Genomic DNA, 26,311 nt, shown 5'->3' with positions numbered 1-26,311 from the left:
AAAGGTCAGATTTTAAAGGATGTTTTTGTGATCTTATATTTTAGAAGTCTTACAAAGATTTATAGATTTTAAGGGTTACTCTGACGTCCCATTGACTGTCATTGAAGAACCAAAGCCTCTCTGAGAACTAGAACTCTGGTCTGAGTATTTCCTCCCTACTGAGCTCTGATTGTGTTGGATGTCAGAGATAAAGTCCACCACAGAGGAAACTTAAGTGCTCCTCGGTCTTTCTCTGCGCTGTGATTGATGACTGAGAGCTTTTATTAAAAAACAAATCCCCCGGTACTCAGAGCGTTTCCTCCACATGTGTGTCTTTATGCTTCCCAAACACGCTCACATCCCCTCCTCCAATCTGATTAAAAAGGCCCGGGGGGGAAACCAGGAAGTGGGAGCAGGAAGAGGACGGCAGGCGACCAACCGTGGACGAGGGGAGACAAAGAGGCTGTGCTCTGATTGGACGATGATGATCAGATAATAAACAAGAAGAGGAGAAGCTTTAGGGGCTTTAACTCTGAAACACCACGTCCATGTTTTCATGATCTACTGATCCGTCTGTTCTGACTTAAGCACTTTACTGATGCACTAAAAGTTCACTTCATTTATTTGACTGAACACCAACATCATTGCAGCCTTTTACACGTTTATGTAATTGTGTGGTCTGACAGCAGTAGTCTGAATGTGCTCATCTTCTCCACCTATCAGGATGCTTCTGGTGCAGGACTGGGTTTCATCTCCAGACTCAGCAGTGAGCTCTCACGAGGACCACGTCTGCGCCCTCCTCCCAGGGCTGTAGGTGCGGTCTGACGTCTGACCCGGTCTCTGCCTCTGGGCTTCAGCTCTCTGTTTAGTATTCATGCTGCTGTCTGGCCTCATGTCACACACACACGGACTGTGGAGCTGAATGAAAACACACTCACAGAGGGCAGGCGGCCGGCAGCAGGAGGCCCATCCCGAGAGGTCAAAGCATGACCTGCAGTCGCCCCGAGCACAAAGCATTGTGGGTAATAACCAGCCGACAGAGGAGTCACACAGAGAGTGATGACGGATCAGTTTTTAATCCGCGTGACACTCAAACTGTTCCAACATGAACACATGAAGCTTCAGGCCCACTTAGAGTCACGTTTAAACTAAACGGCCCTGAAACTGTCAAAACATGCTCAAATTAAAGTTAAATATGATCTTTCTAACGCCTGGAGCACAATAATCATCTCACATGTCTGCAGAGAGACGTATGAGGGAGTTAAAGGAGCAGCTGGGTGAGTTTAAAGGTCGATTTACAGCTTCATTTTCTAGAGGAGACGGTTTGGAGATGGATTAGCACTCAGATATCTTCAGAGCTTAATGGATCTCATAAACATGGGAGACGACAGACATAAGGACCAGTTTACCATCACAATCTCACAAACAACGCCACAGACAAACATTTAGAGGGCCGTCAGAAAACGCTAGAAAACAGGAGAGATTACAGGTCAAAGAACGGCGGTTGTTATGAAAAAAGTGGGCGGGGCTAGCGAGGAGGGAACTCTCAACAGTTCAGATGTTACTGATATTCCTGTGCAATCAAGACAGTTCTACAATCTGGTTGAAAATCTTGGTGTTAAAATGTTCATACAATTTTAATTTTAGTGATCTCTCTTAAAATATGGCCCAAATGTTGCCAACATTTTGGAGCAATTTTCACAGTTTTTTCTCCCATTTAGTAACCCATATTGCTTAACGTTGTCAACATAGTTGCACAATTCCAACAGTACTTTTTCTCCCTTTAAGTAAATGTTGTCAACATATTTGGAATATTTCCACAGTGCTTTGCCTTCTTTTGAGTACAAAATATAAATCTGAAGGTTGCTTGCATTTTTGGGCAATTAGTTGCCAACATATTTGTATGATTTCAACAATGATCTTTGTTTCTCGTGGTTGAAAATGTTCTTCGCTGATACTTTGAGCATTTTCAACACTTCCACTTCTTTATGGGTAAATGTTGAAAACTGACATTGCCAATGCTTTTGCACAATTTCAACAGCACTTTGTCTTGCTGTAGGTTCAGAATGTTGTCTAAACATTGCCTTAAATTATTGCTCCTGAACCATCACTACTCACCAGTTCCACCCACTTTTCCTCGGTCGACAACTATGACCCACCATTTGGCAAGAAAACAGAACAACAGTCCCCAACATCCTTAGCTTCACCAACATTCCATCCTTTTCCTTTGATGATGTCATCGTTTGAAGTCTATAAAACATGCTATCCTTGCTTTTGAAGATGATGTCATCCTTTAAATATTCTAAAATTGGTTGAATTCTGAGATTTGAGTCAGAATTTGAAGCTGAGAAAAAATGAAGGTGGGAATGACAGGAATAAACCGTGTAGAGAAGGTTGCTGAGCTTCAGTAAAAGTCCATGAATTCAGCCTCATTTCTTTAAGGAACTGAGTCAAACTGTAGTTTCTGTTAAAAACAGCAGTAAGCTCTCTTTGCCATTGAGACATTCAAACATTCAGCCCTTCAGTTTCCCACCTCCAACACAACGGCGAGCCTTGTGTGAGCACTCACAGGCCGCCACAGCTGTGACGAGGCCATGGGAAGAGAAGGGACGGCGAGCAGAGAGGACGCCGTGAGAGAGCGGAGACGGACTGAAACGAGGCTCAGTGATAGGACGGCAGCAGGTGTAAGAGGAAGAGGATGTTTGTAAGTGAATGTTGAATGGACGAAGAAATGAGGAGGAGTAGAGAGGATGCAGGCGGTGCAAAGAAAATGAGTGAAAATGTGTTTAAAGGCAGGGATTTTGGACAAACTGATTACAAAGTTGCTGAAACAGCAGAGCTGACAGACATATTGATCACTGTCACCTTGAATTCCCTCAGAATGAACATTTATCTGCACATAAATAAGAACAGAGCATCCTCAGCTGAAGGTTTAGTCTGTGATGGGAGTCACTTTGGACATGAACGACCTTTAAAGTGATGCAGAGTAAACACGGACACAGAGGGGACGGGGTAGATCGTACTCAGAGAACCTCGTCTGACCTGAAAATTATGCAAAACAGGAACCGACTCTCTTTATCTGAGGCTGGTTTGACCACGAGATCATAAACCTGCACATGTTAACATCTAGAGGCGCACACAGCTGTGAAAATTTGGCTAAAGGAACAATCTGTGGAGATAACAGAGGAAGAGCTTTATCTCCTACCGAGCTTAGTCTTTCATCTGAAGTCCGAATGTCTAAAATGGCTGCTGATGGGTCTCTGTAAGGGCCACGAGCCTCAGTTTGGAAAATTCTGGATGAAAATGTACCATTTAGAGTCTTCTGAAATCTGTATTATCTTTATCTTATTTATTTTTAAAAATTTATTTGCCCAGTAAAATACCTCACTGAGATGAAAAATCTCATTTACAAAAAATGTCCTGGTCTTTTCATTCAAGGTCTTAACTGACCACACTTTGATAACACCTGCCGGGCACAAGGATCTTCAAAAAAACACTTAAGACACCATAGTATGAGGCCTACATGGTCTAGTCTTTAAGTTGCTCCTGATGTCTTCAAGGAAGGAACAACGCAGGTTCAAATCCAGCTAGTTGCTCCTTTCCAGCATGTTATTCCTCACTTTCTCTACCTGAGACCTTCACTATCAACGGTCCTGTCTTGTCTAAGGAAAGACCAACACCCCAGAACACAACTCATTAAAGGCAAAAATGTGGGATTAACTTTAAGATGACATCAACTTCAAAGGCAAAGACGGAATGCTTTATAAACATCAAAGGATGACATCATCTTCAAAGGCAAAGACGGAATGCTTTATAAACATCAAAGGATGACATCATCTTCAAAGGCAAAGACGGAATGCTTTATAAACATCAAAGGATGACATCATCTTCAAAGGTAAAGATGGAATGTTTTATAAACTTCAAAGGATGACATCATCTTCAAAGGAAAGGATGGAATCTTGTATAAACTTTAAAAGGATGACATCATCTTCACAGGCAAGGACGGAGTTTTTAAAAAACTTCAAAGGATGACATCATTTCAAAGGCAAAGATGGAATTTTTTTTATCAACTTTATGTGCTTGACATCCTAAAAGGAAGAGGAGAGAATGTTTTCCAAACTTCTATGGATCAAATCACTTAAGGCAGAGAACAGAATGTTAGTGAAGCTGGGGATGTCGTGGCCTTTGCTCAGCATTTTTTTTTTTTTTTAACCAAAGAGCGAGCCATAGCTCAGGAGGGAAACCCCTGCTTCTTGCGAGTTCCACCAATCTGAAATCTGGTTTTCTGACCCCCCCCCCACAAAAAAGAAAAAAAAAAAAATTCAAAATCGAATCTTCACTCAAAGCCAAGAACTTCTGCACATGGATTTGTTGATCTAAAAACCTGTTCACACTTAAAAATCCTTGGAAAAAAAACCCCTGTACAATCTGAAAAATAGAGACAAGGAACTAATACATTTGATCATTTGATTTAGTGGAGATATATAAATATAACAGCAAATACTAAAACTTTGACCAAACATAATACAAGCTCTGGACTAAACAAGCTCCTTTAATCTACATTATTTTTTTTTGATGATCATAAAAAGCTGAAATTAGAACTGAAACTGGATTCATATATCACTATCACTGACTTTAAGCATCTAATAACTCCATTATTTCGCCACTTTATTCCCTATAGTAGCTTTAACAGCACTAGGGGCTTTTACTTTGAAGGAGAAGCTAAAAATGGCAGATGTTTAATTCCACTGTGTAAAAGGCCATTTAGATCAGTTAAAAAAGTCCAAAATTATCTTGGTTATGTCATGTTCTCTGGCTCTACAAACACAAACATTAGCACAAGCTTCATGCACACAAACACACATCGACTGACCTAAATATCAGCCTTTTAATCAGGCAGGACCAACCCTCCCCCACCCTCCCACACTCTAACGCTGCTGGTTGGCTGCACGCCCGTCTCTTTCATCCTCATCCCAAATCAAATAAACCACCGTCACACCACCAGCTAGCTGGTTCATCATCATGCACACATGCTCTCTGACTGAAGAGCGTTTTAATGTTCGTTAATCAGAGTTTATCTGAGGTGTGAAGGACAATTATACAGGAATTATCAACCTAGATGTGTGTTAATGTGGGGCTAGCACCATATCTGAGGGGGTTTCCTCTCACAGATCAAAGTGAGACACTGATATCACACGGAGTTTGAATTATAACATGGAAATGATGCAAAGAAGAGCATCAAAGCTTCAAATACCAATGTTAAATACATATACATACATAAAATATATATTAAAAGGACAAAAATGATCATTTTTATACTTAGGTTTTTGAGTTTCAAGTCCGTATGTTCCACATAAGTCTGTTGGATTATTTGATTGGCAATTTTTCCATGTTTGGTGGTAAAATTAAGTTGGATAAGTTTGGATGAAATCACAGACTGGCCCCAAATTCAGGTTACCTTCCAGACTGGCGTTAAACACATTTATGACTTCTTTTATCAGTTCAGGCTCACAATCACAGTCAGCTGCTCTGTTAAACTGTTAGTGCAGCTGCTATCGCCATAGTTGTTCTGCTCCATAGTTTTGGTTAATGCCTATAAACTGTCTACAACAAAAACCCACAAGTTTGAATATAAACAAAGATTATGAGCTGATAACATGGGTAACATTGGTAGAAAGAGAAATAGTTGGTAAAATTTTAATTGGTAAACAAAGACCTTCATGGAAGTAGAAGCTTTACCAGGAAAAAGAGCTGAAAGCCTTATGTCCCTTGGCTTATGGCCATACCACCCTGAGCCTATGGCCATTCCACCCTGAACCTATGGCCATACCACCCTGAGTCTATGGCCATTCCACCCCGAGTCTATGGCCATTCCACCCTGAGTCTATGGCCATACCACCCTGTGCCTATTGCCATTCCACCCTGAGCCTATGGCCATTCCACCCTTAGCCTTGGGCCATTCCACCCTGAGTCTATAGCCATTCCACCCTGAGCCTATGGCCATTCCACCCTGAGTCTATGGCCATTCCACCCTGAGTCTATGGCCATTCCACCCTGAGCCTATGGCCACACCACCCTGAGCCTATGGCCACTCCACCCTGAGCCTATGGCCACACCACCCTGAGCCTTGGGCCATTCCACCCTGAGCCTAAGGCCATACCACCCTGAATCTATAGCCATACCACCCTGAGCCTATTGCCATTCCACCCTGAGCCTATGGCCATTCCACCCTGAGCCTTGGGCCACACCACCCTGAGCCTATGGCCATTCCACCCTGAGTCTATGGCCATTCCACCCTGAGCCTATGGCAATTCCACCCTGAGTATATGGCCATTCCACCCTGAGCCTATGGCCATTCCACCCTGAGCCTTGGGCCATTCCACCCTGAGTCTATGGCCATTCCACCCTGAGCCTTGGGCCATTCCACCCTGAGCCTATGGCCATACCACCCTGAGCCTATGGCCATTCCACCCTGAGGATATGGCCATTCCACCCTGAGTATATGGCCATTCAACCCTGAGTATATGGCCATTCCACCTTGAGCCTATGGCCACTCCACCCTGAGCCTATGGCCATACCACCCTGAGCCTATGGCCATTCCACCCTGAGCATATGGCCATTCAACTCTGAGCCTATGGCCACTCCACCCTGAGCCTATGGCCACACCACCCTGAGCCTATTGCCATTCCACCCTGAGCCTATGGCCATTCCACCCTGAGCCCATGGCCACTCCACCCTGAGCCTATGGCCACTCCACCCTGAGCCTATGGCCACACCACCCTGAGCCTTGGGCCATTCCACCCTGAGCCTAAGGCCATACCACCCTGAATCTATAGCCATACCACCCTGAGCCTATTGCCATTCCACCCTGAGCCTATGGCCATTCCACCCTGAGCCTTGGGCCACTCCACCCTGAGCCTTGGGCCACACCACCCTGAGCCAATGGCCATTCCACCCTGAGTCTATGGCCATTCCACCCTGAGCCTATGGCTATTCCACCCTGAGTATATGGCCATTCCACCCTGAGCCTATGGCCATTCCACCCTGAGCCTTGGGCCATTCCACCCTGAGTCTATGGCCATTCCACCCTGAGCCTTGGGCCATTCCACCCTGAGCCTATGGCCATACCACCCTGAGCCTATGGCCATTCCACCCTGAGGATATGGCCATTCCACCCTGAGTCTATGGCCATTCAACCCTGAGTATATGGCCATTCCACCCTGAGCCTATGGCCACTCCACCCTGAGCCTATGGCCACTCCACCTTGAGCCTTGGGCCACACCACCCTGAGCCTATGGCCATACCACCCTGAGCCTATGGCCATTCCACCCTGAGCATATGGCCATTCAACTCTGAGCCTATGGCCACTCCACCCTGAGCCTTGGGCCACACCACCCTGAGCCTATTGCCATTCCACCCTGAGCCTATGGCCATTCCACCCTGAGCCTATGGCCACTCCACCCTGAGCCTATGGCCACTCCACCTTGAGCCTATGGCCATTCCACCCTGAGCCTATGGCCACTCCACCCTGAGCCTATGGCCACACCACCCTGAGCCTATGGTCATACCACCCTGAGCCTATGGCCATTCCACCCTGAGCATATGGACATTCAACTCTGAGCCTATGGCCACTCCACCCTGAGCCTATGGCCACACCACCCTGAGCCTATGGTCATGCCACCCTGAGCCTATGGCCATGCCACCCTGAGCATATGGCCATTCAACCCTGAGCCTATGGCCACTCCACCCTGAGCCTATGGCCACTCCACCCTGAGCCTATGGCCACTCCACCCTGAGGATATGGCCATTCCACCCTGAGTATATGGCCATTCCACCCTGAGTATATGGCCATTCCACCCTGAGCCTATGGCCACTCCACCCTGAGCCTATGGCCATTCCACCCTGAGCCTATGGCCACTCCACCCTGAGCCTTGGGCCACACCACCCTGAGCCTATGGCCATTCCACCCTGAGCATATGGCCATTCAACCCTGAGCCTATGGCCACTCCACCCTGAGCCTATGGCCACACCACCCTGAGCCTATGGCCATTCCACCCTGAGCCTTGGGCCATTCCACCCTGAGCCTATGGCCACTCCACCCTGAGCCTATGGCCACTCCACCCTGAGCCTATGGCCATTCCACCCTGAGCCTATGGCCACACCACCCTGAGCCTATGGTCATACCACCCTGAGCCTATGGCCATTCCACCCTGAGCATATGGCCATTCAACCCTGAGCCTATGGCCATTCCACCCTGAGCCTATGGCCACACCACCCTGAGCCTATGGCCATTCGACCCTGAGCCTATGGCCATTCCACCCTGAGCCTATGGCCACTCCACCCTGAGCCTATGGCCACTCCACCCTTAGCCTATGGCCATTCCACCCTGAGCCTATGGCCACTCCACCCTGAGCCTATGGCCACACCACCCTGAGCCTATGGTCATACCACCCTGAGCCTATGGCCATTCCACCCTGAGCATATGGCCATTCAACCCTGAGCCTATGGCCACTCCACCCTGAGCCTATGGCCACTCCACCCTGAGCCTATGGCCATTCGACCCTGAGCCTATGGCCATTCAACCCTGAGCCTATGGCCACTCCAACCTGAGCCTATGGCCACACCTACCTGAGCCTATGGCCATTCCACCCTGAATCTATGGCCATTCCACCCTGAGCCTATGGCCACTCCACCCTGAGCCTATGGCCATTCGACCCTGAGCCTATGGCCATTCAACCCTGAGCCTATGGCCACTCCAACCTGAGCCTTTGGCCATTCCACTCTGAGCCTATGGCCATTCCATCCTGAGCTTATGGCCATACCAACCTGAGTCTATGGCCACTCCACCCTGAGCATATGGCCATACCACCCTGAGCCTATGGCCGTTCCACCCTGAGCCTATGGCCATTCCACCTTGAGCCTTGGGCAATTCCACCCTGAGTCTATGGTCATACCACCCTGAGCCTATGGCCATACCACCCTGAGCCTATGGCCATTCCACCCTGAGCCTATGGCCATTCCATCCTGTGCCTATGGCCATTCCACCCTGAGCCTATGGCTATACCACCCTGAGCCTTGGGCCATTCCACCCTGAGCCTAGGGCCACACCACCCTGAGCCTATGGCCACTCCACCCTGAGTCTATGGCCATTCCACCCTGAGCCTATTGCCATTCCACCCTGAGCCTATTGCCATTCCACCCTGAGCCTATGGCCATTCCACCCTGAGCCTTGGGCCACTCCACCCTGAGCCTTGGGCCACACCACCCTGAGCCTATGGCCATTCCATCCTGAGCCTATGGCCATACCAACCTGAGTCTATGGCCATTCCACCCTGAGCCTATGGCCGTTCCACCCTGAGCCTATGGCCATTCCACCTTGAGCCTTGGGCAATTCCACCCTGAGTCTATGGTCATACCACCCTGAGCCTATGGCCATACCACCCTGAGCCTATGGCCATTCCACCCTGAGCCTATGGCCATTCCATCCTGTGCCTATGGCCATTCCACCCTGAGTCTATGGCCATACCACCCTGAGCCTTGGGCCATTCCACCCTGAGCCTAGGGCCACACCACCCTGAGCCTATGGCCACTCCACCCTGAGTCTATGGCCACACCACCCTGAGCCTATTGCCATTCCACCCTGAGCCTATTGCCATTCCACCCTGAGCCTATGGCCATTCCACCCTGAGCCTTGGGCCATTCCACCCTGAGCCTATTGCCATTCCACCCTGAGCCTATGGCCATTCCACCCTGAGCCTCTTGCCATTCCACCCTGAGCCTATGGCCATTCCACCCTGAGTCTATGGCCATTCCAACCTGAGCCTTTGGCCATTCCACCCTGAGCCTATGGCCATTCCACCCTGAGCCTAGGGCCACACCACCCTGAGCCTATGGCCATTCCACCCTGAGCCTAAGGCCATACCACCCTGAATCCATAGCCATACCACCCTGAGCCTATAGCCATACCACCCTGAGTATATGGCCATTCACCCCTGAGTCTATGGCCATTCCACCCTGAGTCTATGGCTATTTCACCCTGAGCCTTGGGCCATTCCACCCTGAATCTATGGCCATTCCACCCTGAGTCTATGGCCATACCACCCTGAGTCTATGGCCGTTCCACCCTGAGCCTATGGCCACTCCACCTTGAGCCTTGGGCAATTCAACCCTGAGTCTATGGTCATACCACCTTGAGCCTATGGCCATACCACCCTTAGCCTATGGCCATTCCACCCTGAGCCTATGGCCATTCCATCCTGTGCCTAGGGCCACACCACCCTGAGCCTATGGCCACTCCACCCTGAGCCTATGGCCACACCACCCTGAATCTATGGTCATACCAACCTGAGCCTATGGCCATACCACCCTGAGTGTATGGCCATACCACCCTGAATCTATGGCCATTCCACCCTGAGCCTTGGGCCATTCCACCCTGAGTCTATGGCTATTTCACCCTGAGCCTTGGGCCATTCCACCCTGAGCCTATGGCCACACCACCCTGAGTCTATGGCCACACCGACCTGAGCCTATGGCCACTCCACCCTGAGCCTTGGGCCACACCACCCTGAGCCTATGGCCATTCCACCCTGAGCCTATGGCCATTCCACCCTGAGTCTATGGCAATTTCACCTTGAGTCTATGGCCATTCCACCCTGAGCCTATGGCAATTCCACCCTGAGCCTATAGCCATTCCACCCTTTGCCTATGGCCATTCCAGGCTGAGTTTATGGCCATTCCACCCTGAGCCTTGGGCCATTCCACTCTGAGTCTATGGCCATTCCACCCTGAGCCCATGGCCATTCCACCCTGAGCCCATGGCCATTCCACCCTGAGCCTTGGGCCACACCACCCTGAGCCTATGACCATACCACCCTGAGTCTATGGCCATTCCATCCTGAGCCTATGGCCATTCCACCCTTAGCCTATGGCCACACCACCCTTAGCCTATGGCCATTCCACCCTGTGCCTATGGCCTTCCACCCTGAGCCTATGGCCATACCACACTGAGCCTAGGGCCACACCACCCTGAGTCTATGGCCGTTCCACCCTGTGCCTATGGCCACTCCACCTTGAGCCTTGGGCAATTCCACCCTGAGTCTTTGGTCATACCACCCTGAGCCTATGGCCATACCACCCTTAGCCTATGGCCATTCCACCCTGAGCCTATGGCCATTCCATCCTGTGCCTAGGGCCACACCACCCTGAGCCTATGGCCACTCCACCCTGAGCCTATGGCCACACCACCCTGAATCTATGGTCATACCACCCTGAGCCTATGGCCATACCACCCTGAGTGTATGGCCATACCACCCTGAATCTATGGCCATTCCACCCTGAGCCTTGGGCCATTCCACCCTGAGTCTATGGCTATTCCACCCTGAGCCTTGGGCCATTCCACCCTGAGCCTATGGCCACACCACCCTGAGTCTATGGCCACACCGACCTGAGCCTATGGCCACTCCACCCTGAGCCTTGGGCCACACCACCCTGAGCCTATGGCCATTCCACCCTGAGCCTATGGCCATTCCACCCTGAGTCTATGGAAATTTCACCTTGAATCTATGGCCATTCCACCCTGAGCCTATGGCAATTCCACCCTGAGCCGATGGCCATTCCACCCTTTGCCTATGGCCATTCCAGGCTGAGTTTATGGCCATTCCACCCTGAGCCTTGGGCCATTCCACTCTGAGTGTATGGTCATTCCACCCTGAGCCTTGAGCCGTTCCACCCTGAGTCTACATCCATACCACCCTGAGTCTATGGCCATTCCACCCTGAGCCCATGGCCATTCCACCCTGAGCCCATGGCCACTCCACCCTGAGCCTTGGGCCATTCCACCCTGAGCCTATGGCCATTCCACCCTGAGTCTATGGCCATACCACCCTGAGCCTATGGCCATTCCACCCTGAGCCTAGGGCCACACCACCCTGAGCCTATGGCCACTCCACCCTGAGCCTATGGCCACTCCACCCTGAGCCCATGGCCACACCACTCTGAGCCTATGGCCACGCCACCCCGAGCCTATGGCCATTCCACCCTGAGTCTATGGCCATACCACCCTGAGTCTATGGCCATACCACCCTGAGCCTTGGGCCATTCCACCCTGACTCTACGGCCATACCACCCTGAGACTATGGCCATTCCACCCTGAGCCCATGGCCATTCCACCCTGAGCCCATGGCCATTCCACCCTGAGCCTTGGGCCATTCCACCCTGAGCCTATGGCCATTCCACCCTGAGCCTATGGCCATTCCATCCTGAGCCTATGGCCATACCACCCTGAGTCTATGGCCATACCACCCTGAGTCTATGGCCATTCCACCCTGAGCCTAGGGCCACACCACCCTGAGCCTATGGCCACTCCACCCTGAGCCTATGGCCACTCCACCCTGAGCCCATGGCCACACCACTCTGAGCCTATGGCCACGCCACCCCGAGCCTATGGCCATTCCACCCTGAGTCTATGGCCATACCACCCTTAGCCTTGGGCCATTCCACCCTGACTCTATGGCCATACCACCCTGAATCTATGACCATACCACCCTGAGTCTATGGCCATTCCACCCTGAGCCTAGGGCCACACCACCCTGAGCCTATGGCCACTCCACCCTGAGCCTATGGCCATTCCACCCTGAGCCCATGGCCACACCACCCTGAGCCTATGGCCAAGCCACCCCCAGCCTATGGCCATTCCACCCTGAGTCTATGGCCATACCACCCTGAGTCTATGGCCATTCCACCCTGAGTCTATGGCCATTCCACCCTGTGCCCATGGCCTTCCACCCTGAGCCTATGGCCATACCACCCTGAGGCTATGGCCATACCACCCTGAGTCTATGGCCATTCCACCCTTAGCCTATGGCCACACCACCCTTAGCCAATTGCCATACCACCCTTAGCCTATGGCCATACCACCCTGAGCCCATGGCCACACCACCCTGAGCCTATGGCCATACCACCCTGAGTCTTTGGCCACACCACCCTGAGTATATGGCCACACCACCCTTAGCCTATGGCCATTCCACCCTTGGCCTATGGCCACACCACCCTTAGCCTTTGGCCATTCCACCCTGTGCCTATGGCCTTCCACCCTGAGCCTATGGCCATACCACCCTGAGTCTATGGCCATACCACCCTGAGTCTATGGCCATACCACCCTGAGCCTATGGCCTTCCCTCCTGATCTTATAGCCATACCCCCCTAAACTTACCCTGACCCATCCCTTCTTTAGAGCTGAACACAATAGGTTAAACTTACCATAAGCTGTGTTTGAGTGACTTTTCCTCACTCACATTTGTTATGTGTACATCCTTTTCTGGCTGTGCGTCCCATAATCCTTTGCTGGCCAGGCGGCACTGGCGTGCATGGGGAGTGTCACAGAGCGGTCTGCTGCTTAAAGCTCTTACATAAAAGTCAAATCCATCAGAGGGCAGAGGAGCAGCACGCTCAGTGAGGCAGCAGCAGCAGCATCAGCACCAGAGCTGAGATTTAAAATTCAACACGGTATTATGGCTGATGTAAGCAGGCAGAAACACATCACACGGCGAAGAGGAGCTGTCCTCCTCCTCTTCATCTCTGAGGCTGAGCCCGTACTTTAACGAACAAAAGGAGCTGTAATCAGAGAGGAAGCAGCACGAGCACAATGATGTAGAGATGTTAGTAAAGCTGAAATTAACCTGAGCATCAGCGCTGTGTTGTGACAGAACTAACAAAGGCTCTTCATCACAGCCTTTATTCTCTTTTACAACTGCTTGTTGCTTTTTAGCCTGTCTTTGTGCTTTTACCCCAGTCTTCTCTGCTAAACAGGGCCATTTCTGCAGCTAAATATCAAAGTCAGCCAACCAAACTTAAGAGACTGGCTGAGATTGTAGCTGTATGGTAAATCTTCTGCATAAATAAAAGCGTGCCAGAACTAAAAAGGATTAGGATTTGTTTCCATATCTGTAGTTTTTGAGCTGGCAGTACTAATTAGCAATAAAAGCAAATGTAGTCCTGCATTCTCAGCATGCAGCATCTTAAGGAAAATCACTCTTTGCTCTGCGACTTTTCAGACAGTCAATATCAGCAGCAACACATGGAAAAATGTAGAGTTACCCTGTCCTGTTACAAGCAGCAGCTGTGGAAACTTTACCCTCGAAAAGACGAGTCAGATCAGTTCAGATCAGGCTAAACTGCTACCGCCATTAGCATAGAAGAGTGATATGTGACTAAAAACAGCTCAGTCATCAACATGTTTAGCTCTAGCATTAGGTAGCTAACCCAGTTTTGCACAATAAACAGGAAAAACTGGCTGCTTTCCTCTCCAAGTTTGATGTCTGTAATAACAGCAACATGCAGTGAGTGTACTCGCTTTGCACAGCATCTCTGTCCGCCTGTCTGGAGCTGCAACACAGGCTGAGTGCTGCAGTGGATCAACTCGGTTCATCTAGAGCCCAGTGCTGCAGAATTCTTATAAAAAGCCAGGTGGTATCGTTAGACGAGGTTAGAGAGGCAGCTGTGTAAAAAAAGCCGTTACCATTAAGAGCGTTAAAAATACTGTGATATGACATGTAGACCATTTGGCTCCTCAGACTTGTATTTGTGTTGCTGTCGCATCAAACTGGTTCTAGAATCCTCCTGGTCTTACTGGTCACCCATCCCCCATACCCGTCTCTCTCTGCTCTCATTAGCTGGCTGCTGTTTCACCTTGGTGGTGGAGGTTATTCTGGGGTCAAAGAGCACGTGTGCCCCTCCTCTCCACTTCCTCTGAGGGCCCAAATTGGACCTTGTGGTTACTGTGTGACTGTGTGTTTTAGAGACGTGCTCCCTTATTTGAACAAGCAGTCTGAAGTCAGTCAAGTATCACATTCCTGCTGGGAGCTACGGTCCGTGTTTCTGCTCCGTCACCTCCACACTGACAGAGGAGCGAGAGACTGGCTGAGGAGGAGGAGGAGAGCTCCTCCTGCATCCATAGGACTAACAGAAAAAGGTCTAAACTAAATAAAGAAAAGCAGACTACTGTGATTGGCTGGACTTGTTTCCCACCCCTAGATCTAACGTTTCTGGTTTATTCCCTCTCTGGTTCGGTTATTTTCAGACCCACACCGTGCTCCACTGGCCTGACCCGCCGGCGCTAATAATCCGGTCAGAAACCAGCCGTTGAGGTGGACGGACAGAAATAAAGTTCCCGCCAGAGACTCTCTGAACCAGGCCAGTCCTTGGCCCAGTTCTGATATATCCCACAATCCTCTGCTCCTGACCTCTGTGGCCTCAAACAGCCACCAGGTAGTTCATAACACTAACAGACAGAACTTCAGGATCTAATATCCTGAATCATGTTTGAATGTTTTTACTGCCAAATCAGCAGCATGAAGCCCATCTGAGCTTCAGCCTCCAATCAAACAGCTGCTTAGGAGTCATGTGATGTTTGTTTACAAGGCCGGGGTGAATTATAACTGAGCAGCGTGAAACCAACAAGAGGCCAAAAAGACAAGAATGCAAAGATGTCAGATTTTCCACTCTAAAAATAAGAAAAGAGAGACTCACTGCAGACAGACGGGGAACAAGACTGAGACGATTTTAGACTAAAGAACAGCAAAACAAGGAGGAGAGGATGAGGACAGAGGAGAGGGAGGTCAGGATGAAGGGAAGGAGAGGAGAAGGTAAACAAGGAGAGTAGAGATGAAGAGGAGGAGGAGGGCCACCTCTCTGTCTCCTCTCTCCCTGCAGCATTTCTCCTAATAGGATTTTCTCCCTATTGTACCCATTGTAGTGAGACTGAGTGTAGTAGTGTAGTTAGTGTGTAGTTGTGTTGTTGTGTAGTTAGTGTGTAATACTGTTAGTGTCTGACTCAGATCGAAGTCTCTAACATCTCTCTCCCCGTTGATGAGCTCCGGTCTGACCGTTTGATCTGATGACTGGATGCTGAAGTCGACGCTCTAATTGGCTGTTCAGAAGTGTGTGCGTGGCTTTTGACACACTTGTATTACTTCGGCGTGGATGAGGATGTAGGTCACACCCGCCCCGACCCCTCGCCATGAATGCACGCCCTCGTCCACACCCTCAAATGCTCACATTCCCCTACACCGACCCCCTATAGAAATCTACCCACTCATCACTAAGATGGCGGGGGTCAGAGGGGGGCGGGGCTCGACAGTCTGAGACTCCGTGATGTGTAGAGACAGCAAAATTTCCTCAACTGGTCTGAGGTCAAACCCCCCCCCGACATCCCCCCTCTCATCTACAGCTCCTCGAAGGTGTCATGGCAGACACAAAAGCAAACAATTGACCTCTGATCAGTAAATCTGCTAATTATTGGCTGATTGGGTAATGTTTAGAAAAAAGGATTAACCCTTAGAGAACCAAAGCTCAGGCTGGAGAAGAGAATGAACAGAATCCTGATATAATTTAATCAACAGATTTGACAGCCAATCAAACAGCAACAACAATCAACACAACAGCCAATCATTGTATAGAAATACAGAAAGAAGAAGGAAACCATGGAATTTCTAGGTTAAAAAAAAGAAAGGTAAACATGAATTCATTACAAGGGTTTTGACTTTGATCTCATAATTCTGAGTTTGATCTCATAATTCTGAGTTTAATCTCATAATTCTGACTTTGATCTCATAATTCTGACTTTGATCTCAGAACTCTGACTCTGATCTCAGAACTCTGCCTTTGATCTCAGCATTCTGCCTTTGATCTCAGAATTCTGACTTTGATCCCAGAACTCTGACTGTGATCTCAGCATTCTGCCTTTGATCTCAGAATTATGACTCTGATCTTAGAATTCTGACTTTGATCTCATAATTCTGACTTTGATCTCAGAACTCTGACTTTGATCTCAGAACTCGGACTTAAATCTCAGAATTCTGACTTTGATCTCATAATTCTGCCTTTGATCTCAGAATTATGACTCTGATCTCAGAACTCCGACTATGATCTTAGAATTATGACTTTGATCTCATAATTCAGAGTTTGATCTTTGAATTCCGACTTTGATCTCAGAATTATGACTCTGATCTCATAATTCCGAGTTTGATCTTTGAATTCCGACTTTGATCTCATAATTCTGCCTTTGATCTCAGAACTCTGACTTTGATCTCAGAATTCTGACTTTGATCTTATAATTCTGACTTTGATCTCAGCATTCTGACTTTGATCTTAGAATTCTGCCTTTGATCTCAGAACTCTGATTTTGATCTTAGAATTCTGACTTTGATCTCAGAATTCTGACTTTATCTCAGAATTCTTACTTTAATCTCATAATTCTGACTTTGATCTCAGCATACTGCCTTTGATCTCAGAATTATGACTTTGATCTTAGAATTCTGACTTTGATCTCATAATTCTGACTCTGATCTCATAATTCTGAGTTTGATCTTTGAATTCCGACTTTGATCTCAGAATTCTGACTCTGATCTCATAATTCTGAGTTTGATCTTTGAATTCCGACTTTGATCTCATAATTCTGCCTTTGATCTCAGAGCTCTGACTGTGATCTCAGAACTCTGTCTTTGATCTCAGAACTCTGACTTTGATCTCATAATTCTGACTTTGATCTCAGCATTCTGCCTTTGATCTTAGAATTCTGCCTTTGATCTCAGAACTCTGATTTTGATCTTAGAATTCTGACTTTGATCCCAGCACTCTGACTGTGATCTCAGCATTCTGCCTGTGATCTCAGAATTATGACTCTGATCTTAGAATTCTGACTTTGATCTCATAATTCTGACTTTGATCTCAGAACTCTGACTTTGATCTCAGAACTTGGACTTAAATCTCATAATTCTGACTTTGATCTCATAATTCTGCCTTTGATCTCAGAATTATGACTCTGATCTCAGAACTCCGACTCTGATCTTAGAATTCTGACTTTGATCTCATAATTCTGACTTTGATCTCAGAACTCTGACTTTGATCTCAGAACTCGGACTTAAATCTCATAATTCTGACTTTGATCTCATAATTCTGCCTTTGATCTCAGAATTATGACTCTGATCTCAGAACTCCGACTCTGATCTTAGAATTCTGACTTTGATCTCATAATTCTGACTTTGATCTCAGAACTCTAACTTTGATCTCAGAACTCGGACTTAAATCTCAGAATTCTGACTTTGATCTCATAATTCTGCCTTTGATCTCAGAATTATGACTCTGATCTCAGAACTCCGACTATGATCTTAGAATTATGACTTTGATCTCATAATTCAGAGTTTGATCTTAGAATTCCGACTTTGATCTCAGAATTCTGACTCTGATCTCATAATTCCGAGTTTGATGTTTGAATTCCGACTTTGATCTCATAATTCTGCCTTTGATCTCAGAACTCTGACTTTGATCTCAGAACTCTGTCTTTGATCTCAGAACTCTGACTATGATCTTATGATTCTGACTTTGATCTCAGCATTCTGCCTCTGATCTTAGAATTCTGCCTTTGATCTCAGAACTCTGATTTTGATCTTAGAATTCTGACTTTATCTCAGAATTCTTACTTTAATCTCATAATTCTGACTTTGATCTCAGCATACTGCCTTTGATCTCAGAATTATGACTTTGATCTTAGAATTCTGACTTTGATTTCAGAACTCCGACTTTGATCTCAGAATTTCTGACTTCGTTCCCTCAGATTTGGGAAACAGAGATTGGGTCCTATTTTTTTTCAGTGGCCCTTATTCTCTTCTGTGGCATCACATGCACACATAACTTCGGCTGCCACATAACAGTTATCCTCCTCACCAGCTCCTCCACTTGCTGCCTTTAATATAGATTTTCAATCAAACCAGCCCCCGAAGACCTAATGATGGAGAATAAATTATAAAAAGTAGCACCAGCCCTGCCAGTGACAGTGAATTTTCAGTCTTGTCAGGTCATATGTAATGTGTGATGATGGCTGCTGCACTTTATACCTCTATAATGGCTGCAGCCAACACTCATGATTCCTGTCACATCAAGTAAACAGCATAATCCCGCTCAGAGTAATAATCTAATCTACATAAACCCCAGCGTGTGAGCATTGTTTCCTCCTTCCTCTTTATCTCCTAAAACAACACCTCACCTCTCTGCAGCCTCGATCGTCTCAGCGCTCTGAGATGAACCGACCTGCTCTCACTTCCACCTTGTCTCAGGAATCCCAAATATGTGGCGGCTGAGCCCCTCCAACCCCCCACCTCGTGTCGACCACCGGCATCATCACACACCACCGACCACACCGCCACACACACGCTTAACCTGCTGGTCCACTGCTGAGCATGCTGGTATTAGAGAGAGAGAAAGACCTGGAATCTCAAAACCTTCAAGAATCACTCCAGGAAAAGGCCTTTAAAACAGACTCAGAGGGATAAAAGTCCCTAATCAGCCATGAATCACTCACACTGCTCAGTTTAGACAGTACGACCTCTTTTAGGTACCCCTGGAAACGTTGCCAATGTTTTTGCACAATTTAGACTGTGGTCTCTCTCTGTTTAAGATAAATGTTGCCAATGTTTTTGCACACCCACCAGTCATGGGGGGTAAATCAGACCTGAAAGAGTAAAGCCAGCCTTAAACAGCGATGCATGCTGATATATTAGAAAAAAACAATTCAAATGAAGCTGAGAGGGTCGATCAGTGCTAATGTGTTGTTTCTATCTCAGGTCGTGAACTGTGGGCCTGTTTGCTGAACGAACCTGCAGACTTGTGAACATGATGCTGCTGCAGCTGGAGGCTCCAACATCTGGAGAATTGACAGCAGGAACACAACAACACTTGTGTGTCCCTGTGATTGAACAGATCCACTTCCTCTGTCATGTTTTCCACTCGGCCCGTCTCCATGGAAAGAGGATGCTGACGGTGTGACGATGAAAACATGCTTCTGTTTTAATCACAAATGTGGAAGAAGAAGAAGAAGAAGAGTCCTGTCCTCCAGCTTCCTCTCTGACTCTTTAGCTGCAGTTTGAATCACAGATAAAACCGTTAAACTTCTGATGGAGGCTCATCCTGATAGAAGGTCCAGTCTCTCTGAGCAGCCTGGAGTTAGATAAAGCCCGCTCTCTGTTACAGACCCCGGGATTTAGCAGAAACGTGAATGAAAATCTTCACTTCATGTATGGGTGATCGATAAATTCCTAACCAGAACTAAAACACTGGCAACATTTGAGAAAGTGGGTGGAACTGGACAGAGGCAACGTTTCCAGCTTCCTGTCCAGGTCCACCCACCAAACCAAAATCTGACACTGAGCAGGACTTTCCCTGCACCTGCTGGAATTAAAATCTATTCATTGCTCAATTTTGGGTCCGTTTCCAACATTCAGTTGAAAGAGAGGTCAAGGATCGTCAAACTGACATTGGCAACTTTTCCATTTTTTATCTAATGTTTGCAAAAAATGTGCAATATTATTGGCAACTTTTCAACTTTTTATCTGTTTGCAAAAAAAATGTGAAAAAACACTGGCAACCTCTCCATTTTTATCCGTTTTCAAAAATGTGCAATAACAGGCAACTTTTCCATTTTTACCTAACATTTGCAAAAAATTTGCAATATTATTGGCAACTATTCAACTTTTCATCTGATGTTTGCAAAAAATGAGGAAAAACATTGGCAACTTTTCCATTATGTATGTTGCAAAAAATGTGCAAAAACATTGGCAACTTTTCCATTTTCTATCTAAATTGTGCAAAAAAATGGGCAATAACATTGGAAACATTAAGACATTTTAACCCTGAAGACATCATACAATCTTTTAATGTTGCAAAAATTGAGTCAACTTTTTTGCATTTCCCTGAGTGGGTTGGGGACAGCCTAAATTGCACAACAAGATTATAAATGTTTGATTGCTCAACATACAACCAAAAGAGAAACAAATCATTGATATTGCAAAAAACACTGGCAACATTTCAGTTTCCAGTGTTCAAAGATTGCACAAAAACACTGTCAATCTTTCATTGTTGAACATGCAACCAAACGAGAACCAGAGCACTTCTGAACTACAGCAAAAGCATTGGCAACATTTCCAGCGTTTATCTGAAAGAGACAAATTCTTAATTGCACAAAAACATCAAAAACATCCAGATACAGCAATTAAAATAGACATTAAGCAATGTCTAAATTCTGCAATAATTATGGCAAATTATTTTGTCTCAAACATTTCACTGAGAGGGTTGGGGACAAAATAATTTGCACAAAAAGATTTTAGTTATTGCATTGTCCATCACATAACCAAAAGAGAGACAAAACAATAAACTGTGCAAAAACACCGGCAACATGTCAGTTTCCAAGACAACGACAATGGCAACTTTGGAACTGTCTGGTGGAACTGGCAATGAACAACGGTTTCCTCTGCTCCTCTCCAGGTCTACCAACAAAAGACTATTGTCTAAATTGTTCAAAAAACGCTGGCAACATTTTGACACAATTCCACCAAAATAGAGAGAAATCACTGCTCAAATTGTCCAAAGTTACTGGCAACTATTTTTGTCTCAAAGATTTCACTCATTTAAGAGAGAGCACTGTCTGAAGCATGCAAAAATATTGGCAATATTCAAGTTTCCCAGTTTTCCAGCAAAACTTTGGCAACGTTCTGGAAAGGTGGGTGGACTGGTGAAGGATCCCTGCCAGGTCTGCCCACCGGGTCCAGTATCACCAACGCTTACAGTTTAGACAGAGCTGAGTTAGCCTGCAGTTCTAGGGGTTTAAATGAATAAACTGCTGTCTAGGATTTTAGTGCTGCGGTATCAGACAGGTTTGGTCTGATTTAAAGGCCTGTCCAGAATAAAGGCCGTGCTCTTTTTTCCTGTTTTCTCTCTGTTTAAAGCTGAGATGGGTGTGATTACTCAAAGATAAGACTTCATTCTGTAAGTTTTTAAAGAGCTCAGTCTGCTTCAGACGGACTGAGAGAAGAACTAAAGCCAGTCAGAGTAATGAAAGACAAACAGCAGCGACCAAACATCACCCTGCTGTCCAAAACAAACACTCCCAGTGACTCTGATCCTCTCCCTCCTCTAGAAACACTCCGAGTATCTCTGAGAGGTTTAACTTGGCCCACACTCATCGTCATTAAAGCAGACAGGACATGCATGCTCTAGTCTTGGCTGTTTAAATCAGCTGAACCCATCCTGATGTCTGTGGAACCTCATGCTTTTAAAAGTTAGGATCTAAAAAAGCCTGAGGACCTGGACCCCTGAGGGGCTGAGGATAAGAAAAGGCTTCTTCTCCATCTAAGAGAGAAGGACTGATTTAAGTTAAACCACATGTTACAGCTGCTGCAGAGAATCATGGGAAACCCTGTGCCTACACACGTCTCTCAGCAGGTCACATGATCTCAGGTGACCTTAAGGTTCTGGGATGGCGTTTTTACCTTCCGCGCTCCCTCCGTTCATGCTCTCGGTGCTGGACTGAGACAGCATCGCCCTCCTGCTGCGTCTCAGTGACCGCTCCGTGCTCGGACTCCCCACCGGACTTGAAGTGGACCCCCCGTCCCTCCTGGAGAAGATCCCGCTAAAGAACCGAACCAGACGCCTATCGCTGGAGCGCCCGCCCCCTCCCCTCAGCAGGAAGCCCCCTCCCGCTGCGTCCTTCTCGGCCGCCAGCCTCAGGAGGTCGCTGTTGTCCAGGGTCCGGTTTTTGCTCCCTCGCGCCCTCTCCCAGCGGCTCAGCTCCGACATGGAGTCGGTCTTATTGAGGACAGCGCCCACCTCCAGGGTCCTGCTCTTCACCCGGGTGGGGTCGGCGAGGCGGGAGGCTGGGGGGTCGGCGGGAGCCTCGGCGTCCTTCTTGGCGCCGTCGTCCTGTCCGATGCAGCCGGAGCTGTTGTGGTGTTTGTCTTTGGAGAGTGCTCTCAGGCGCAGCAGCTCGCCGCCGCTCCAGTGTCTGAAGCTGAAGCTACGGCGCAGCAGCCCAGGGGGCCGCTTCAGTGGCGGCGTCTCCGGGGAGGTCGCTTTGGACGCTTTCCCGTTACTTTTAGAGTGAGACATTTTGGCGTCTCCGTTCAGAGGAGGCTCACTGCTCCTCTCCTCCACACTCTTGGCCTTCAGCAGTTTCTTCTTCTTCTCCAAGCCGCCGTTCTGCACCGCCATGACCAAGTCCTCTAGGCGCTCTCCTGGACTCTGAGCCGGTGTTTTCTCCGCGACAGGGCTGCTTGCTTTTTGCTTCCTGCACAGTTTGAGGCGTCCCAGCTCCAGCTGTCCCGTGCTGAAGGTCCTGAAGTTCCTCATGAGGCCGTGAGAGGAGAACTCCTCCGCCTCGTCCTCCACCTCCTTCAGCTGCTCCAGACCGCCGTGCTGTACCTCCACTGAGCCCTCCTTCCTGAAGGCGCTCAGCTTGGGGTTCTCAGCCCGCCGGGGGCCCAGGCCTCCGTCGTCTTTGTCCAAACTCTCCCTCTTCACCAGCGTGAGGGAGATCCTGTAGACCGTCTTCCTCTGAGGCGTCCCCCGCTCCATCCTGTCAGAGACGCTGCTGTCCAGAAGGTACATCCCAGAAAGAACGCTCCGTCAGTGTCAGGGCAACCTTACACTCCACAGAAATCCTAAAACGGGGTCGTAGTTTTTCTCAGATTCATCTAAAAACAGGACTTCAGCTCCAAACTCCTCAAAAGCTCTCCTTCATCCAGATGTGCAAACAGCAGGAAGTACATTCCACCTTCATCCCGGAGGATTCCAACCGGCTCTCAGTGCAGCGAGCAGGCGGCTCCTGCCCTCCTCTGCCCGGGTTCACAGCAGCTCCCCGTTTGAGGCGAGCCCCGGAGCGAAACCTCCTCACAGTCTGGGCAGAAAGAGCGTTTCTCTGACAGCTCCTGGTCCTGGTCTCTCTGAGCCTCCATCAGGGGCCAACGTTCCTCCTCCGCCGCGTCCTGCTCCCATTGTGTGCTCACATCCCCCGCAGAGCAGCGCAGGCAGCCTCCTCCTCCTCCTGGTCCTGGGACAGTCTTCAATAGTGAATCAAATATCTGAGAGCTCAGAGCAGAGGACTCAGATCTGATCTAAGCCGGTCTAACCTCCCTGACAGACGCAGCAGGATCGCCTCTCTCTCTCCATTCCTCCTCCACCGCCGCTCTCTGCTCTCTGAGAGAACGCCGCTTCACACCGACACAAACCAAACAGAGAGAAGAGGAGGGGAGGGGAGGGGGGAAGACCTGGACCGGAGTCACTGCAGGGACGGGATCTGGATCTGGAGTTAAAACCAACTACACAGGGGACATCCTAGAGCAGGGGTGTCAAACTTAATCACAGCAGGGACTGGATTCTGGATTTAGGTCTAACCTGAGGGCCGAACAGGGTCAAGATTTAACCGAAAACTGATAAATGATAAATGATCAAGATTTCTAAAAAAGTCACAATGATTAAATATCACTGCATCGATGTTACTGTGTCCATGTCAATTCAATAAATAAACAAAAACACAAATAAATAAAAAATGAATAAATAAACAAATACATAAATGGGTTTAAAGGATAAAAATCTGAGATAAAAAGTCAACTTTATAAGTCCTGAAGATCAAAATACAGAAATAAAAGTCAAAATAATGTTTTTAAAAGGTAAATATATGAGATAAATACAAAATCAAGAGTTTAAAAAGTCAAAATAGAAGATAAAATTCAAAATCATGACTCTAAAAGGTCCAAATATGAGATAAAATTCTCGATCAGGAGTTTAAAAAGTGAAAATATGGGATTAAGAGTCAAAGTTAGGAGTTTAAAAGGTCAAGGTTTGATTTAGAATGAAAGTTTGAGAACCTAAAAGGTCACAATATGAAAAAAAGGTCAAAATTATGAATTTTAAAGGTCAAAATATGAAAAAAAAAAGTCAAAATCCTGAGTTTCAGTCATAATCTTGGGATGCAAAATGAAAATATAAAATGAAAACACAAACTAATTTCTTCCCTCATTCCTGACTTTTTATCTTATTAGTTCTACTTTTTCAGATTTTTATAACTCCAAAAATATAGATGTTGTTGTATCTTCAAGGTTAAATTTACATTTTTATACTGGAGGAAATCTGCAGACCTCATAGCAGCAGGACAATGCTAATTAGGACATGCTCTTACGGGCCGGGTCAAACTGCACTGTGGGCCGCATTTGGCCCCCGGGCCTTGAGTTTGACACCCGTGTCCTTAAACATCTAAATATCATTGTTAAGTTCAGTAAGAGCTGAGGGACAGGGTCTGAGAGTCAGATCCACATTCTGACTCCAAACTCAGAATCAGACATTTCCTCAGCATCAGTAAAATCATCTGTGTCTCTGGAACTGACAAAAAGTCAAACTTTTAACTCTTCATTTAATATGAAGTCAATCTTTCCTTTTTGTTTGAAAATCACTAAAGTTCAGAGTTCACCTGAGCTTCAGCTACCCTGGAGGAGGATAAGACACGCCCCCTCCCTCCTTCCTGCTGTCCCTAATCAGCCACAACATCCTCCAGTCTCCACAGCACAAACTGAAGAGTAGAGATGTCAGTGTCAAACAACTCAGAGTTGATTTTAACTCTCTAACTTTTAACTGTTTCTGCTGAGTTGTTGCACAGTGAGTGAAGTCGTCCACTGAGTTAAGATCACTCCGCTTCATCCTACCCAAAGGGTTTTCTACCTAGCAACAGGTGACAGTATGAGGGGTAAATTCAAAAAAGAGGTCATATTGATTAATAATGTGTTAAACTGTATTAAAACTAAAGCATCGTAGTTATAAAAGTACATGTTAATATGCAGTAGAATAACAGAGTGATCAGTATAACTGCTAAATGAGTGTTTATCTGAGGTTCTAGTTCCTCCTTCATTTTCATCATCCAAATCAAAGTCAAAATCCAGTCAAACTAAATAAAATCAAATTCAGAAAGCATTTGGAATGAAACAATGAAGAACATGGAGCAAAATAACTGCAGAAGTTTTAAAACAAAATAGAAATATTTGAGACTGTGGCTGATTATGAGAAGGTATTCTGCATCACTGTAGTGTTTAAGCCGAGGTCAGAGAGGAGGAGGAGACACAGTAAGAAAGAAAGAGCAGCAACAACAGAGGAAGGACTACAGTCAGCAGTATCAGTATCAGTAGCAGTATCAGTAGTATCAGTAGTATCAGCAGTATCAGTAGTATCAGCAGTATCAGTAGTATCAGCAGTATCAGTAGCAGTATCAGTAGTATCAGTGGTATCAGTAGCAGTATCAGTCAGCAGTGCATCAGCAGCAGCATCGCAGCATCAGCAGCAGCAGCATCAGCAGCAGCAGCAGCAGCAGCAGCAGCAGCAGCAGCAGCAGCAGCAGCAGCAGCAGTATCAGTAGCAGCAGCAGCAGCAGCAGTATCAGCGGCAGCAGCAGCAGCAGCAGCAGCAGCAGCAGCAGCAGCAGCAGCAGCAGCAGCAGCAGCAGCAGCAGCAGCAGCACAGCAGC

The 26,311-nt window shown here is 47.4% G+C and overlaps 1 protein-coding gene across 4 annotated transcripts in view; it reads right to left on the bottom strand.

Annotated features, from left to right (window-relative positions):
• The window catches only part of agap1 (ArfGAP with GTPase domain, ankyrin repeat and PH domain 1), a 245,778-nt gene that overhangs the window by 141,196 nt on the left and 78,271 nt on the right, over positions 1-26,311 (bottom strand). The window contains exon 1 of one of the 4 annotated variants that reach the window (XM_041782108.1): positions 22,296-23,981. The exons of the other annotated variants lie outside the window; for them this stretch is intronic. Coding sequence (XP_041638042.1) covers positions 22,296-23,409 — 1,114 coding nt within the window. The 5' untranslated portion in view covers positions 23,410-23,981. Of the gene's footprint in view, positions 1-22,295; positions 23,982-26,311 lie in introns of those variants that run through there. 4 annotated transcript variants of the gene reach the window in all.

This window comes from Cheilinus undulatus, linkage group 24 (assembly GCF_018320785.1).
Source record: "Cheilinus undulatus linkage group 24, ASM1832078v1, whole genome shotgun sequence".
Lineage (NCBI taxonomy): Eukaryota > Metazoa > Chordata > Actinopteri > Labriformes > Labridae > Cheilinus > Cheilinus undulatus.
Note: the sequence above shows the minus strand (reverse complement) of the source record. Positions and strands in the feature narration are given on the sequence as shown.